A 14,884-nucleotide genomic window follows, 5' to 3' on the forward strand; every position below is an offset into this window, starting at 1 on the left:
AAGAAGAATAAGTGCGCTCTCCGCGGAGTCGACAGAAGCAGATTTTTCTGTTTTTCAGGGATATAGTGGATATAGTATTTTCAACCTGACTTCCGTTTCACCTGAACACTGAAGCACGGACTCCGCTCAAGTACAGTGGGTGGCCACCTGTCCTTTTACACTCCATTGGTACTTCCGCTGTAAGTCTGCGAGGACGTCGTCAACACTTCCGCGGAGCAGTCGACAGGGACCAGCGAAAACGACTGTTCCTTGGTCAAACTCCACGGCATGATGAAGACACAGGGTGTATTGGTGGGGGTGTCTCTGCTGACTAGCGTAGCTCTGCTGGGGCTGATAAACGTGCGGCGGAAAGAAGAGATGAAGGAGCAGAAACATGTATCGTTCGAGACGATTAAACTGCGTGTGACCAGAGACGTACTGGGAGAGTACCAACACGAGGTGATCAGAGCTCACAACCTGCTGGACAAGACCAAGGCTCAGGTGGATACTCTGGGGTCAGAACTCCCCCCACTGCAGGCTGCAGAGGCCAAGAAGAAGAGTGAACTGGAGGCATGCCAGGGAGAAAAGGTAAGGAAGGAGGGGTATGTCTGGGGTTTAGAGTGTACACAATTGATTTGTGTGTGTGTGTTCTTTCTCTCTCCTGTCACAGAAACATGTTGCTGATGAGGTGGGGGCCGTTGAGGCAGAGAACAGTAACTCTAAACGTGAGTGTTTAAACACCTGAAACTATTGTTACATCAACACTGTTCTGAAAGGCTCTTCGCCTTTATTACTGATACGACTATGATAACATGTATGATAGTTCACTGCTCCTCAATGAAGTGGACGTCGATTAAGACCGCTCCCCGCACCTCTGATTCAGAGGGGTTGGGTTAAATGCAGAAGACACATTTCTGTTGAATGCATTCAGTTCTGCAACTAACTAGGTATCCCCTTTCCTTTCACAGTGAACTATTACATAAAAACAGGTTTAAAACGGGTCCATGACCAGTTCGAGGTGCGAGGTTTTTCTCTTCTAAATATTTTGGTGGATGAGAGACATCTTGTGGTAGAATAAGCTCATTGCAGGTCGCTGGGATTAAGAGTAGTATTCTGTATATTCGACTGGTCTTATTGAATATGTTTTATTCACTTACCTGTCTTCTAATATCCCTCTGTGTCTGTCCTGTAGCGTCTGGCCCCATGTTCTGTCTCTGTCCTGTAGCCTCTAGCTCCATGTTCTGTCTCTGTCCTGTAGCCTCTAGCCCCATGTTCTGTCTCTGTCCTGTAGCCTCTAGCCCCCTGTTCTGTCTCTGTCCTGTAGCCTCTAGCTCCATGTTCTGTCTCTGTCCTGTAGCCTCTAGCTCCATGTTGTGTCTCTGTCCTGTTGCCTCTAACCCCCTGTTCTGTCTCTGTCCTGTAGCCTCTAGCCCCATGTTGTGTCTCTGTCCTGTAGCCTCTAACCCCCTGTTCTGTGTCTGTCCTGTAGCCTCTAACCGCCTGTTGTGTCTCTGTCCTGTAGCCTCTGGCCCCATGTTGTCTCTATCCTGTAGCCTCTAACCCCCTGTTCTGTCTCTGTCCTATAGCCTCTAGCCCCATGTTGTGTCCTGTAGCCTCTAACCCCCTGTTCTGTCTCTGTCCTGTAGCCTCTAGCCCCATGTTGTGTCCTGTAGCCTCTAACCCCCTGTTCTGTCTCTGTCCTGTAGCCTCTAGCCCCATGTTGTGTCCTGTAGCCTCTAACCCCCTGTTCTGTCTCTGTCCTGTAGCCTCTAGCTCCATGTTCTGTCCTGTAGCCTCTAACCCCCTGTTCTGTCTCTGTCCTGTTCTGTCTCTGTCCTGGTAGAATAAGCTCATTGCAGGTCGCTGGGATTAAGAGTAGTATTCTGTATATTCGACTGGTCTTATTGAATATGTTTTATTCACTTACCTGTCTTCTAATATCCCTCTGTGTCTGTCCTGTAGCGTCTGGCCCCATGTTCTGTCTCTGTCCTGTAGCCTCTAGCTCCATGTTCTGTCTCTGTCCTGTAGCCTCTAGCCCCATGTTCTGTCTCTGTCCTGTAGCCTCTAGCCCCCTGTTCTGTCTCTGTCCTGTAGCCTCTAGCTCCATGTTCTGTCTCTGTCCTGTAGCCTCTAGCTCCATTTTGTGTCTCTGTCCTGTTGCCTCTAACCCCCTGTTTTGTCTCTGTCCTGTAGCCTCTAGCCCCATGTTGTGTCTCTGTCCTGTAGCCTCTAACCCCCTGTTCTGTGTCTGTCGTGTAGCCTCTAACCGCCTGTTGTGTCTCTGTCCTGTTGCCTCTGGCCCCATGTTGTCTCTATCCTGTAGCCTCTAACCCCCTGTTCTGTCTCTGTCCTATAGCCTCTAGCCCCATGTTGTGTCCTGTAGCCTCTAACCCCCTGTTCTGTCTCTGTCCTGTAGCCTCTAGCCCCATGTTGTGTCCTGTAGCCTCTAACCCCCTGTTCTGTCTCTGTCCTGTAGCCTCTAGCCCCCATGTTGTGTCCTGTAGCCTCTAACCCCCTGTTCTGTCTCTGTCCTGTAGCCTCTAGCTCCATGTTCTGTCCTGTAGCCTCTAACCCCCTGTTCTGTCTCTGTCCTGTAGCATCTAACCCCCTGTTCTCTCTGTCCTGTATCCTCTAACCCCCTGTTCTGTCTCTGTCCTGTAGCCTCTAGCCCCATGTTGTGTCCTGTAGCCTCTAACCCCCTGTTCTGTCTCTGTCCTGTAGCCTCTAGCTCCATGTTCTGTCCTGTAGCCTCTAACCCCCTGTTCTGTCTCTGTCCTGTAGCCTCTAGCCCCATGTTGTGTCCTGTAGCCTCTAACCCCCTGTTCTGTCTCTGTCCTGTAGCCTCTAGCCCCATGTTGTGTCTCTGTCCTGTAGCCTCTAACCCCTGTTCTGTGTCTGTCCTGTAGCCTCTAACCGCCTGTTGTGTCTCTGTCCTGTAGCCTCTGGCCCCATGTTGTGTCTCTGTCCTGTAGCCTCTGGCCCCATGTTGTCTCTATCCTGTAGCCTCTAACCCCCTGTTCTGTCTCTGTCCTATAGCCTCTAGCCCCATGTTGTGTCCTGTAGCCTCTAACCCCCTGTTCTGTCTCTGTCCTGTAGACTCTAGCCCCATGTTGTGTCCTGTAGCCTCTAACCCCCTGTTCTGTCTCTGTCCTGTAGCCTCTAGCCCCATGTTGTGTCCTGTAGCCTCTAACCCCCTGTTCTGTCTCTGTCCTGTAGCCTCTAGCTCCATGTTCTGTCCTGTAGCCTCTAACCCCCTGTTCTGTCTCTGTCCTGTTCTGTCTCTGTCCTGACATCTTGTGGTAGAATAAGCTCATTGCAGGTCGCTGGGATTAAGAGTAGTATTCTGTATATTCGACTGGTCTTATTGAATATGTTTTATTCACTTACCTGTCTTCTAATATCCCTCTGTGTCTGTCCTGTAGCGTCTGGCCCCATGTTCTGTCTCTGTCCTGTAGCCTCTAGCTCCATGTTCTGTCTCTGTCCTGTAGCCTCTAGCCCCATGTTCTGTCTCTGTCCTGTAGCCTCTAGCCCCCTGTTCTGTCTCTGTCCTGTAGCCTCTAGCTCCATGTTCTGTCTCTGTCCTGTAGCCTCTAGCTCCATTTTGTGTCTCTGTCCTGTTGCCTCTAACCCCCTGTTTTGTCTCTGTCCTGTAGCCTCTAGCCCCATGTTGTGTCTCTGTCCTGAAAGTGGAAAAAAGCCATGGAATTAATATTTCTAACCCCTGGATTTCTGTGTCTTTCCGTAGAAGACAAGCATCCTGAGACAGACTAACCGCCTGTTGCTGTTCTCTGTCCTGTCTCTGCCTCTGCTACACCCTCATTGTTGCCAAATCTAGATCCTAGAATTTTCAAGAAAAATGGACCACTCTATTTAACCCCTGTTCTGTCTCTGTCCTATAGCCTCTAGCCCCATAAGTTGTGTCCTGTAGCCTCTAACCCCCTGTTCTGTCTACCTAATTGCTAGCGAAATAGCATTAGCATCGAAGTGCATGATGAAGGCGGCTGAACTTGTATGTCCCGAGAAGCGACAAGCTTTTGCCAATATTAGCCTGAATACTATAGCAGAGAGGATTTCGGAACTATCCTAGAGTCAAGTCATTTATTGCATTTTCCGTGGCTGAGGCAGAGCACTGATCACAGAGTGGCCCAACTGGCCATATTTATTCATGTTGCTGAAGTCCTGGACAGGACTGGTCCCGCTGTCAGCCTGGCTACAGACGGCGCGCCACGGAAAGAAAGCTGAAGTTCAAAGACAAAGTACAAGCCCCCCTGTTCTGTCTCTGTCCTGCAAGGCCGCAAAAAAATGCGTTCAAGGCTCACAAACAAGCACTTAAATGACATTCTGAAAGTGACAGCTAGTCAGGACATGACACCATGTACAAATACAAGTCCAGACTAGACTAACACCTTTAAAATGCTGCCTTAGATACTGTTTGCATTGAAAGAATACAGCTCTGTGAAGATGAATCCTTACTGTGGTGATTTGCACTTTAATGTTGTCAAAAGTTGTGTGATGGAATTCTACTGTTCATACAACTCCATACATTTTCAGTATGTATTGTATGTGTATGTATGTTTCCTCTTCATTACACATTTAAAAACTCCCCTGTGGTTTAAAAATTCCTTTCTTTAAAAGTCTCATTCTGTCATTACTATATTTTTCTGTCCTGTTTTGTGCCTCTCAGCCCCATGTTGCATATTTGTGTCCTGTAGCCATTTGTCTAAGGAAAAATGAGGTGTTCTGTGTTTTGTAAAAGGATAGCATTAAATTTCAATAGCCCCTAATGTTCTTGTGCTTCTGTGATATTTTGGTTATTTATAGCAGAGTATGGTATAATTTTAATAACATCCCCTAGGCCGTTCTGTCCCTGTTGAGTTTGACACCCCTGCTCTAGCCCCATGTTGTGTCTCTGTCCTAGCCTCTAACCCCCTGTTCTGTGTCTGTAGCCCCTGTAGCCTCTGCCTGTTGTGTCTCTGTCCTGTAGCCTCTGGCCCCATGTTGTGTCTCTGTCCTGTTGCCTCTGGCCCCATGTTGTCTCTATCCTGTAGCCTCTAACCCCCTGTTCTGTCTCTGTCCTGTAGCCTCTAGCCCCATGTTGTGTCCTGTAGCCTCTAACCCCTGTTCTGTCTCTGTCCTGTAGCCTCTAGCCCCATGTTGTGTCCTGTAGCCTCTAACCCCTGTTCTGTCTCTGTCCTGTAGCCTCTAGCTCCATGTTCTGTCCTGTAGCCTCTAACCCCCTGTTCTGTCTCTGTCCTGTAGCATCTAACCCCCTGTTCTCTCTGTCCTGTATCCTCTAACCCCCTGTTCTGTCTCTGTCCTGTAGCCTCTAGCCCCATGTTGTGTCCTGTAGCCTCTAACCCCCTGTTCTGTCTCTGTCCTGTAGCCTCTAGCCCCATGTTGTGTCCTGTAGCTTCTAACCCCCTGTTCTGTCTCTGTCCTGTAGCCTCTAGCTCCATGTTCTGTCCTGTAGCCTCTAACCCCCTGTTCTGCCTCTGTCCTGTAGCGTCTAGCCCCATGTTGTGTCCTGTAGCCTCTAACCCCCTGTTCTGCCTCTGTCCTGTAGCCTCTAACCCCCTGTTCTGCCTCTGTCCTGTAGCCTCTAGCCCCATGTTGTGTCCTGTAGCATCTAACCCCCTTTCTGTCTGGTCCTGTAGCTGAGTTTGAGAAGCAAAAGGCTGCCTGGGAAGTAGAGATGATGTCTCTCAAACAGCAGGTGGTGCAGCGCAGCAAAGTGTGTGTCTTTGTGAAGAAGGACTCTGTAGAGGGAAGGTAAGAGACTGGGACTGGAGCCCTGAACATGGAACACCTCTATACATGTCCATCTGTATGTATACCTGTACACCACAGGCATATAGACACTTGCACACACTACCTCTATCTGTCTCTGACTCCCAAAGGAAACTGTGTGGGGATGAACCGCCTAAACAAGAGGCCGCTCCAAAACCAGATGCCCCCAAACCAGAAGAATCCAAACCAGATGCTCCCAAACCTGATTCTCCTAAAGAAGCCCCTAAACAAGAGGCCGCCCCCAAACCAGAAGAACCCAAACCTGAGGCCCCAAAGATGAGATGAGCAGAGCTGGGTATCTTTTGTTCTCTTTTTCTCTTAGCATTCCACTGATTGGTTTTCTCTTGGTAGCATTAGGAAACAGCTTATAGCAGTGAAGATTCATGGTATTATGTAGAAATGCCAGATAAGACGCAAAAACACCATCATAAAAAAAGGCTTCTATCATGAAAAAGGATAGTATTTCAGTCAAATACAGTGTCACTATCTTTTGAGTCTTGCTGTCTGGGACTGTATTAGAGTTGACTGTGGTGTCAGTATGATGTTGTTAACCAGCTTTATGATGTCCTAGTTATTATCCCCATCTCTCATTGTTTACAGAGGTGTGTGCATGACATATGTGTGATCTGTCTTCTCTGGAACAATGTCTCATCTGTCAATCAGGATTTTGGTTCTATTTGCCTTTATTGTGTGAAGGATGACTGACTCTTTCATTTTGACCTTTGTTTGTTTTTAGGGATGGACAAAGAGAACGTGGAATCAAAGAAAAGACATAAGGAAGGCAGAGACCTTCTGCAGGACATTTCTGTTCCTTTTTAAACTCGTTAGAACTTGTCCTTCATGCTACTTTAGTGTCTATTAACTACCATCTAACATGAGTGGATATTGAATACTGTTTGTTAACCTTGTCCATTCCTCTCTCTCAGTATGACCCTCCCTCAGGGGGTGTTTGTGTGTGATTTGAACAAATGTGTATGTGCCACCAGTATCGACCAATTGGAAAGTCCAGAGCCTCTCTCTGTCACTCCTCATCATCCTCACTCTGTTACCCCGGTGACGGTATTACGCAGTGGTGGCGACCATAGCATGGACAAATCAAAAGTCCTGGATTAAACTAATGGTATTTCTGTTAAGTCTGATTCTGATGTAATAAAGCTTAACCCTAAAGGAAAGGTTTGAACGTGTGGATTTGAGTAACTATTGATACAGAACCATTTCATATTTAATGTGAGCACAAACATTGGCATTGTTTACTGTATGTTCTGATTCCCTCCATCTTTAAACATTTCAAGACAAATAACTAATAACAGCTGCTGGAGATCTGTTAGTATCACAATAATGTAAAACTCATATAGAATGAAGTCACCTTAAATTTATTGGCACCCTTAATAAAGATGAGCAAACAGTACTTTATAATACAAATATTAAGCTATTGTGTATATTGCATGCTCAAATAATATAATAATAATATAATAATATATGCCATTTAGCAGACGCTTTTATCCAAAGCGACTTACTTGTATGTGTGCATACATTCTACGTATGGGTGGTCCCGGGAATCGAACCCACTACCCTGGCGTTACAAGCGCCATGCTCTACCAACTGAGCTACAGAAGGACCACTAAAATACAATATTTCTAGTACTACAATTGCTCAGAGAGAAATATTTTGTTGAACAATTATTTATTTTTTAGTGTCAAAGTTGTCACACCTGCTTTCAATGCTTTGTGTACCCACACCTAGCCAGGATAACGTCTCAGCCTTTTTCTAGAATGTTTTATGAGATTGAAGATTAGGCCATTCCTCCATATAGACTCTTTCCAGATCCCTGATCTCTAGTGGCCTGTGCTTATGGACTGGCCTCTTCAGTTCAAACCACAGGTTTTCTTTAGTCCGGAGACTGAGATGGTCATTGCAAAATGTTGATTTTTTTGTGGTCAATTAAGCATTTATTTGTGGATTTTTGATGTTTGCGTGGGGTTATTGTCTTGCTGGAAGATCCACTTGCGGCCACGTTTCAGCCTTTTTGTCAATTTATTTTTGTACTATTTGGTAGAGTTCATGATGCTGTTGACCTTATTATTTAATTTATTTTACCTTTATTTAACCAGGTAGGCAAGTTGAGAACAAGTTCTCATTTACAATTGCGACCTGGTCAAGATAAAGCAAAGCAGTTCGACACAGAGTTACACATGGAGTAAAACAAACATACTGTCAATAATACAGTATAAACAAGTCTATATACAATGTGAGCAAATGAGGTGAGAAGGGAGGTAAAGGCAAAAGGCCATGGTGGCAAAGTAAATGCAATATAGCAAGTAAAATACTGGAATGGTAGTTTTGCAGTGGAAGAATGTGCAAAGTAGAGATAGAAATAATGGGGTGCAAAGGAGCTAAATAAATAAATACAGTAGGGGGAGAGGTAGTAGTTTGGGCTAAATTATAGATGGGCTATGTACAGGTGCAGTAATCTGTGACCTGCTCTGACAGCTGGTGCTTAAAGCTAGTGAGGGAGATAAGTGTTTCTAGTTTCAGAGATTTTTGTAGTTTGTTCCAGTCATTGGCAGCAGAGAACGGGAAGGAGAGGCGGCCAAAGAAAGAATTGGTTTTGGGGGTGACCAGAGAGATATACCTGCTGGAGCGTGTGTTACATGTGGGTGCTGCTATGGTGACCAGCGAGCTGAGATAAGGGGGGACTTTACCTAGCAGGGTCTTCTAGATGACCTGGAGCCAGTGGGTTTGGCGACGAGTATGAAGTGAGGGCAAGCCAACGAGAGTGTACAGGTTGCAGTGGTGGGTAGTATAAGGGGCTTTGGTGACAAAATCGATGGCACTGTGATAGAGTGCATCCAATTTATTGAGTAGGGTATTGGAGGCTATTTTAGAAATGACATCGCCGAAGTCGAGGATCAGTAGGATGGTCAGTTTTACAAGGGTATGTTTGGCAGCATGAGTGAAGGATGCTTTGTTGTGAAATAGGAAGCCAATTCTAGATTTAACTTTCGATTGGAGATGTTTGATGTGGGTCTGGAAGGAGAGTTTACATTCTAACCAGACACCTAGGTATTTGTAGTTGTCCACATATTCTAAGTCAGAACCGTCCAGAGTAGTGATGTTGGACGGGCGGTCAGGTGCAGGCAGCAATCGGTTGAAGAGCATGCATGTAGTTTTACTTGTATTTAAGAGCAATTGGAGGCCACGAAAGGAGAGTTGTATGGCATTGAAGCTCGTCTGGAGGGTTGTCAACACAGTGTCCAAAGAAGGGCCAGAAGTATACAGAATGGTGTCGTCTGCGTAGAGGTGGATCAGAGACTCACCAGCAGCAAGAGCGACATCATTGATGTATACAGAGAAGAGAGTCGGTCCAAGTATTGAACCCTGTGGCACCCCCATAGAGACTGCCAGAGGCCCGGACAACATGCCCTCCGATTTGACACACTGAATTCTATCATAGAAGTAGTTGGTGAACCAGGCGAGGCAATCATTTGAGAAACCAAGGCTATCGAGTCTGCCGATGAGGATGTGGTGATTGACAGAGTCAACCTTGGCCAGGTCAATGAATACTGCTGCACAGTATTGTTTCTTATCGATGGTGGCTAAGATATCATTTAGGACCTTGAGCGTGGCTGAGGTGCACCCATGATCAGCTCTGAAACCAGATTGCATAGCGGAGAAGGGATGGTGGGATTCGAAATGGTCGGTAATCTGTTTGTTGACTTGGCTTTCGAAGACCTTAGAAAGGCAGGATAGGATAGATATAGGTCTGTAGCAGTTTGGGTCAAGAGTGTACCCCCCTTTGAAGAGGGGGATGACTGCAGCTGCTTTTCAATCTTTGGGAATCTCAGATTACACAAAAGAGAGGTTGGACAGGCTAGTAATAGGGGTTGCAACAATTTCAGCAGATAATTTTAGAAAGAAAGGGTCCAGATTGTCTAGCCCGGCTGATTTGTAGGTGTCCAGATTTTGCAGCTCTTTCAGAACATCAGCTGACTGGATTTGGGAGGAGAAATAGGGAAGGATTAGGCGAGTTGCTGTGGGGGGGTGCAGTGCTGTTGACCAGGGTAGGGGTAGCCAGGTGGAAAGCATGGCCAGCCATAGAAAAATGCTTATTGAAATTCTCAATTATAGTGGATTTATCGGTGGTGACAGTGTTTCCTATCCTCAGTGCAGTGGGCAGCTGGGAGAAGGTGTTCTTATTCTCCATTGACTTTACAGTGTCCCAGAACTTTTTTGAGTTTGTGTTGCAGGAAGTACATTTCTGCTTGAAAAAGCTAGCCTTGGCTTTCCTAACTGCCTGTATATATTGGTTTCTAGCTGCCCTGAAAAGTTACATATCACGGGGGCTGTTAGATGCTAATGCAGAACGCCATATGATGTTTTTGTGTTGGTTAAGGGCAGTCAGGTCTGGAGAGAACCAAGGGCTGTATCTGTTCCTGGTTCTACATTTCTTGAATGGGGCATGCTTATTTAAGATGGTGAGGAAGGCATTTTAAAAAAATAACCAGGCATCCTCTACTGATGGGATGAGATCAATATCCTTCCAATATACCCCGGCCAGGTCGATTAGAAAGGCCTGCTCGCTGAAGTGTTTCAGGGAGCGTTTGACCTTAACAAGGGCCCCAGGATAAGTGGAAGCAAAACAGCCTTTTAACATCAAAGATCCGCCACCATATTTTACAGTAGGTATGAGGCTATTTTCTGCATATGCATTCTTCTTTTGACACCGAACCCAACATTGGTGTGTATGACCAAAGAGCTCTATTTCTTGTTCCAGTCAAAGCTCCCATGCCGTTTAGTAAACCCCAGGCGTTTCCATATGGAGGTTTCTCTCAGTAAAGGCTTTTGACTGAAGCCCTTCCAAATAGCCAACTGGCATGGAGGTTTCTCTCAGTAAAGGCTTTTGACTGAAGCCCTTCCAAATAGCCAACTGGCATGGAGGTTTCTCTCAGTAAAGGCTTTTGACTGAAGCCTTTCCAAATAGCCAACTGGCATGGAGGTTTCTCTCAGTAAAGGCTTTTGACTGAAGCCCTTCCAAATAGCCAACTGGCATGGAGGTTTCTCTCAGTAAAGGCTTTTGACTGAAGCCCTTCCAAATAGCCAACTGGCATGGAGGTTTCTCTCAGTAAAGGCTTTTGACTGAAGCCTTTCCAAATAGCCAACTGGCATGGAGGTTTCTCTCAGTAAAGGCTTTTGACTGAAGCCTTTCCAAATAGCCAACTGGCATCGAGGTTTCTCTCAGTAAAGGCTTTTGACTGAAGCCCTTCCAAATAGCCAACTGGCATGGAGGTGGCGTCTCATTGGAGATTCGGTGACCCGAAGATGCCACCAAGTTTTGCAATTTTACCACTATACCACTGGGGACAAGATATACTTGCATCTGATACCAGGCAAGTTTACCACTGTTCCAGTGGTTTAAAACTTCTAAATTGTTGCCTTAATAATGTTAAGTGGTATATTTGGTTTATCAGAAAATAAATTGTACACACTGCCTGATTTTATGAAAGTCAACAGCCATGTCGGTAGGGTAGCCTAGTGGGTTAGAGTGTTGGACTAGTAACCGGAAGGTTGCAAGTTCAAACCCCCGAGCCGACAAGGTTCAAATCTGTCATTCTGCCCCTGAACAGGCAGTTAACCCACTGTTCCTAGGCCGTCATTGAAAATAAGAATTTGTTCTTAACTGACTTGCCTAGTTAAATAAAGGTAAAATAAATAAAATGTCTCTTCTTATTTGTGAATGCTTTGCCTTTCCCTATGGTGATGAATGACAGAGGGATTTTACATGCGTGCGACCTCATTTTTTATGCCCCAGTGAAACAGGAAGCAATGGAAAGCCACAATTCAGTTCCTTAAACTGAGATCAACGGATAAAATAAAATATATGAATATTTAAGGGTGCCAATCATTTAGACACGTGTCTTTTTGAGAATGAAATGTTTTTCTCTGTGAAATGTATTGGTATAAAATGAAATAATTGTCCTTATTTTCTTCCATACAATATACTGTGGAGACCTCTGTCTTTCTGTCACTCCATCCTGTTCACTCTGTCCTTTTGTCTTTACCTTTCGCTTGCTCTCCCTCTCCTATCCATTTAATGTCCCCCTCTCCACCTTTCTCCGTCCTATCTCTTCCCCTCTGCCTCCCCCTTCTCTCTTTCTATTCCCCCCTACCTCCCTCCACAGATGACAATGCTCCCTTCAGGCTTAAATTAGGCCTAGCCAATTAGGGAGCTATCATTCCGCTCCAGCAAACTCACAAGGTCACTGTTACCGCCCAGCAACTGTGGGACAGGAAGAGCAGAGAGAGTGGGGAAAGGGGGAGGAGGGAGGGATAGGATGGGGGAGTGGACCTCTGACCAACATCCCACTAACATCACTAATACATATAGTATGTCCTGATATGCCTAATATCTGTCCTGAATCCAAGCAATGAGGAAGTGGACAATTCAAATGATGTAAGGTGGTCGTCATGACGTTAAATGATTCTTAGTCATTCAGTTTAATATGAAAGTACTACATGTTCTAACAGTACAGGATAAATAGAATTAGACATTAACAGATGACAAATCCTCAACAGATAAATATAATCATTGCTATTAGTCTTAATCATGCTGCAAAGCTGAACTAGACTTCATTTAGACTTTAAATTGTATTGTAAATGTATGATAACATTTTTTATAATGTTGTATAAATTTAAGTACAGTGGGGCAAACAAGTATTTAGTCAGCCACCAATTGTGCAAGTTCTCCCACTTAAAAAGATGAGAGAGGCCTGTAATTTTCATCATAGGTACACTTCAATGATTAGGTACACTTCATGATTTTTAATGAATTTATTTGCAAATTATGGTGGAAAATAAGTATTTGGTCAATAACAAAAGTTTCTCAATACTTTGTTATATACCCTTTATTGGCAATGACAGAGGTCAAACGTTTTCTGTAGGTCTTCACAAGGCTTTCACACACTGTTGCTGGTATTTTGACCTATTCCTCCACGCAGATCTCCTCTAGAGCAGTGATGTTTTGGGGCTGTTGCTGGGCAACACAGACTTTCAACTCCCTCCAAAGATTTTCTATGGGGTTGAGATCTGGAGACTGGCTAGGCCACTCCAGGACCTTGAAATGCTTCTTACGAAGCCACTCCTTCGTTGCCCGGGCGGTGTGTTTGGGATCATTGTCATGCTGAAAGACCCAGCCACATTTCATCTTCAATGCCCTTGCTGATGGAAGGAGGTTTTCACTCAAAATCTCACGATACATGGCTCCATTCATTCTTTCCTTTACACAGATCTGTCATCCTGGTCCCTTTGCAGAAAAACAGCCCCAAAGCATGATGTTTCCACCCCCATGCTTCACAGTAGGTATGGTGTTCTTTGGATGCAACTCAGCATTCTTTGTCCTCCAAACACGACGAGTTGAGTTTTTACCAAAAAGTTATATTTTGGTTTCATCTGACCATATGACATTCTCCCAATCTTCTTCTGGATCATCCAAATGCTCTCTAGCAAACTTCAGATGGGCCTGGACATGTACTGGCTTAAGCAGGGGGACATTTGAGTCCCTGGCGGCGTAGTGTGTTACTGATGGTAGGCTTTGTTACTTTGGTCCCAGCTCTCTGCAGGTCATTCACTAGGTCCCACCGTGTGGTTCTGGGATTTTTGCTCACCGTTCTTGTGATCATTTTGACCCCACAGGGTGAGATCTTGCGTGGAGCCCCAGATCGAGGGAGATTATCAGTAGTCTTGTATGTCTTCCATTTCTTAATAATTGCTCCCACAGTTGATTTCTTCAAACCAAGCTGCTTACCTATTGCAGATTCAGTCTTCCCAGCCTGGTGCAGGTCTACAATTTTGTTTCTTGTGTCCTTTGACAGTTCTTTGGTCTTGGCCATAGTGGAGTTTGGAGTGTGACTGTTTGAGGTTGTGGACAGGGGTCTTTTATACTGATAACAAGTTCAAACAGGTGCCATTAATACAGGTAACGAGTGGAGGACAGAGGGGCCTCTTAAAGTAGAAGTTACAGGTCTGTGAGAGACAGAAATCTTGCTTGTTTGTAGGTGACCAAATACTTATTTTCCACCATAATTTGCAAATAAATTCATTAAAAATCCTACAATGTGATTTTCTGGATTTTTTTAAATAATTTTGTCTGTCATAGTTGAAGTGTACCTATGATGAAAATTACAGGCCTCTCTCATCTTTTTAAGTGGGATAACTTGCACAATTGGTAGCTGACTAAATTATTTTTTGCCCCACTGTATATGTAGTTGAAGCCTCATATAAAAAAATTTAATAACCCTCTGTTGGTCTGTTTTGCTGGAAAACAGTCAGATTTTTTGTTGTTCATATTTACTTTATAATATCTTTTGTACCCTTTTTGTCCTACAGGAACCCAGTAGATGGCACATCTGAGGCAGGCTCATGATTGAAAGAAGGGAAGTAAACAGAATATTTGGATGATTGTGAAATAAGACTGTGAATCCCTTCACACGACACAACACCAAACCCCTTGTTGAACTGGTTGATTTGACCTTTTCAGATTCCTCCCTCATTCGACCCCTAAAGGTGTGGGTTCATACAACCCAGAGAAGTGTTGCTCTGCTCTCATTGACCCCTTCACCCATCAAGAGTGTTGACCCTTGACCTGCATTCAGTGTGAGATACACAGACACACTGCAGAATCTCACCAGATAAGATTCTTGCTATGTAAGGTAACTTTCTGAACATTCGAGACGTGTAGTCCGCTTGTCATTCAATTTCCTTGCATTAGCGTAGCCTTTTCTGTAGCCTGTCAACTATGTGTCTGTCTATCCCTGTTCTCTCCTCTCTGCACAGACCATACAAACGCTCCACACCGCGTGGCCGCGACCACCCTATCCTGGTGGTCCCAGCGTACGACCCACGTGGAGTTCCAGGTCTCTGGTAGCCTCTGGAACTGCCAATCTGCGGCCAACAAGGCAGAGTTCATCTCAGCCTATGCCTCCCTCCAGTCCCTTGACTTCTTGGCACTGACGGAAACATGGATCACCACAGATAACACTGCTACTCCTACTGCTCTCTCCTCGTCCGCCCACGTGTTCTCGCACACCCCGAGAGCTTCTGGTCAGCGGGGTGGTGGCACCGG

The 14,884-nt window shown here is 45.3% G+C and overlaps 1 protein-coding gene across 1 annotated transcript; it reads left to right on the forward strand.

Moving 5' to 3' along the window:
- The first annotated feature begins 3 nt into the window (after positions 1 to 3).
- LOC118377109 (uncharacterized) lies at positions 4 to 6,938 on the forward strand. Its single transcript, XM_052502615.1, has 5 exons — positions 4 to 567; positions 650 to 704; positions 5,634 to 5,748; positions 5,877 to 6,061; positions 6,503 to 6,938. Exons 1-4 carry the CDS (start codon positions 268 to 270, stop codon positions 6,049 to 6,051), a joined length of 645 nt encoding a protein of 214 aa, XP_052358575.1. The 5' UTR covers positions 4 to 267; the 3' UTR covers positions 6,052 to 6,061; positions 6,503 to 6,938.
- Positions 6,939 to 14,884: the final 7,946 nt, after the last annotated feature.

This window comes from Oncorhynchus keta, unplaced genomic scaffold, assembly GCF_023373465.1.
Source record: "Oncorhynchus keta strain PuntledgeMale-10-30-2019 unplaced genomic scaffold, Oket_V2 Un_contig_1599_pilon_pilon, whole genome shotgun sequence".
NCBI classification, from domain to species: domain Eukaryota; kingdom Metazoa; phylum Chordata; class Actinopteri; order Salmoniformes; family Salmonidae; genus Oncorhynchus; species Oncorhynchus keta.